This window comes from Sinocyclocheilus rhinocerous, unplaced genomic scaffold (assembly GCF_001515625.1).
Source record: "Sinocyclocheilus rhinocerous isolate Xijiao unplaced genomic scaffold, SAMN03320098_v1.1 scaffold1822, whole genome shotgun sequence".
Lineage (NCBI taxonomy): Eukaryota > Metazoa > Chordata > Actinopteri > Cypriniformes > Cyprinidae > Sinocyclocheilus > Sinocyclocheilus rhinocerous.
The window spans coordinates 744,697-747,050 of NW_015638936.1; the positions used below are offsets into that span (position 1 = coordinate 744,697).

The 2,354-nt window shown below is 30.8% G+C and overlaps 1 protein-coding gene across 1 annotated transcript in view; it reads left to right on the top strand.

Moving 5' to 3' along the window:
• LOC107750137 (NAD-dependent protein deacetylase sirtuin-1-like) overlaps positions 1–2,354 on the top strand; it is a 14,360-nt gene that overhangs the window by 8,284 nt on the left and 3,722 nt on the right. The window contains exon 7 of the mRNA XM_016565404.1: positions 899–1,064. Coding sequence (XP_016420890.1) covers positions 899–1,064 — 166 coding nt within the window. The remainder of the gene's footprint in view (positions 1–898; positions 1,065–2,354) is intronic.

Below are 2,354 nucleotides of genomic sequence, written 5' to 3' on the forward strand. Positions count from 1 at the left end.
TATTCAGCTTTCAGATGACGTATAAATATCAATTTCAAAAAATTAACCCTTATGAGTGGTTTTGTGGTCCAGGGTCACATATGTCAACAAAATCAAACAAGAAGTTCAGATTTATTTTCTGTTAAATGTAGGCAAATTATTGGATATTTAATTATATAATGCACTGTTTGCGTATCAAAACGTAACATTTCAGAAAACTTGTAGTAGAAAACAATTGTCTTAAACAATTGTTAAAATATTTACCCTATTCAGCAGTTGTCTTGTCATAAAGGTTTGCATTTACATTTATGCATTTGCATACATTTATGTATAAAAATTGCATAAATAACAATATTCTCTGTTTGCTTATACTGTAGGAAATCTACCCAGGACAGTTCCAGCCGTCTCCATGTCACAGGTTCATATCAATGCTGGATAAGAAGGGAAGGCTACTGAGGAACTACACTCAGAATATCGACACACTGGAGCAAGCGGCTGGAATCCAGAAGATCATTCAGTGTCATGGTATATCTGCCCCTGATTCCTCATTTAAACCTAGATGTTCATTATTCTGTCAGTATCTAGACTCTTTTATTATCCTCTGTCTTTTACTAATTATTTTAGGTTCCTTTGCGACTGCTTCCTGTCTTGTCTGTAAACATAAGGTTGACTGTGAAGCCATAAGGGAGGATATATTCAACCAGGTATGCTTGAGTATGAAAATTTAAAGGAATAGTTCACCCAAAAATGAAACTTTGCTGAAAATGTGATCACGTTCAGATCATCCAAGATGTAGGTGAGTTTGTTTCTTCATCAGATTTGGAGAAATGTAGCACTGCATCAGTGTCTCAGCAATGGATGCTCTGCAGTGAATGGGTGCCGTCAGAATGAGAGTCCAAACAGCTGATAAAAACATCACAATAATCCACAAGTAATCCACCCACCTCCAGTCCATCAGTTAACATTCTTTGGCGAGAACCTTCCAGAATTTTTCCACCGAGCCATGAAGCAGGATAAAGATGAGGTGGATCTTCTCATCGTCATCGGCTCCTCGCTGAAAGTTCGGCCAGTGGCTCTCATACCCAGTACGTTCCACCTCTTGTTTTTTTCCTGTGGTCTGCAGTCATTTGGGTTGCTTTTGGGTGTAAAAAATAAAGCTGTTGCACTTGATCATATCATGATAGCTCAGAACCTTTCGGGTTCGGATTTTCTATTTTGAGTATATTCAGATATGATGCATCAGGTTGAGACGCTCTCTTTACGCTCTAGGTTCGAATATGCACACGCACAAATGAGATTTAAGTGTTTTCAGATGAAGAAGGTTAATCAGCAGTTTAATGGATACTAAAGATGGGATCATCAGTGATTCCCAAGCATTTTTGTCAGCTAAACCCCTTTGACCTAAAATATTTTCTATGAGTTATTATTTCAATTATTTAACAACACATTTGCATGTTCACCGTTCTCTCATGTTGATTAATTGTCACATGCAGGTAAACAAGGTCATTCTTTACCATTTTTTTCTTTTTATTAAATATATTTATTATATTATTTTTAAATATTCTTCTAAAATATTCTTAAATCTTTTTTTAAGTAATTGTTACATTTTGTTTTAAGATTGCATACATGCTGTAATTTCGGTAATGCTTTTAAATATTATTAAACGATATACTTTGAATATATTATACAATATACACTTTAATATGATTAAATATTGAATTATTATTTTGTTATATTTTGTTTTTTTGTCATTTATTTACAATAAATATAATGTATTAAAATAAAATAAATATATAAATTAAAATAAATTGTAATACATTTTAAATTTTTTTTATTTTTTATTTAAAGAAAAAAAAATGTTCATGTAAAAGATGCTTAAAACCAAAAGCAATCCGATATTTATTTGTGTAAAGTTTAGGGTTTTCAAAAACTCTTTGCGCACATTATGTCATTTCATTAAATATACTTTTTATAATATTTTTAAATATTCTTTTAATAATATTCTTAAATCTTTTTTTTTTTTTGGTAAGTGTTGTATTTTTATTTCATTTTACATTTATTTATTTAAAAGTTAAAAAAAATTATGATTTAATAAATTTCTTTTCATCAACTCATGAACCCTAGTATGGAAAACATATGTGACCCAGGACCACAAAACCAGTCAATTCATACAAGATTTATACATCAAATAAATAAAATATAAGTAATCTTTCCATTGATGTATGGTTTGTTAGGATAGGACAATATTTGGCCGAGATACAACTATTTGAAAATCTGGAATCTGAGGGTGTGAATAAATCTAAATATTGAGAAAATCATCTTTAAAGTTGTCCAAATGAAGTTCTTAGCAATGCATATTACTAATCAAAAATGAA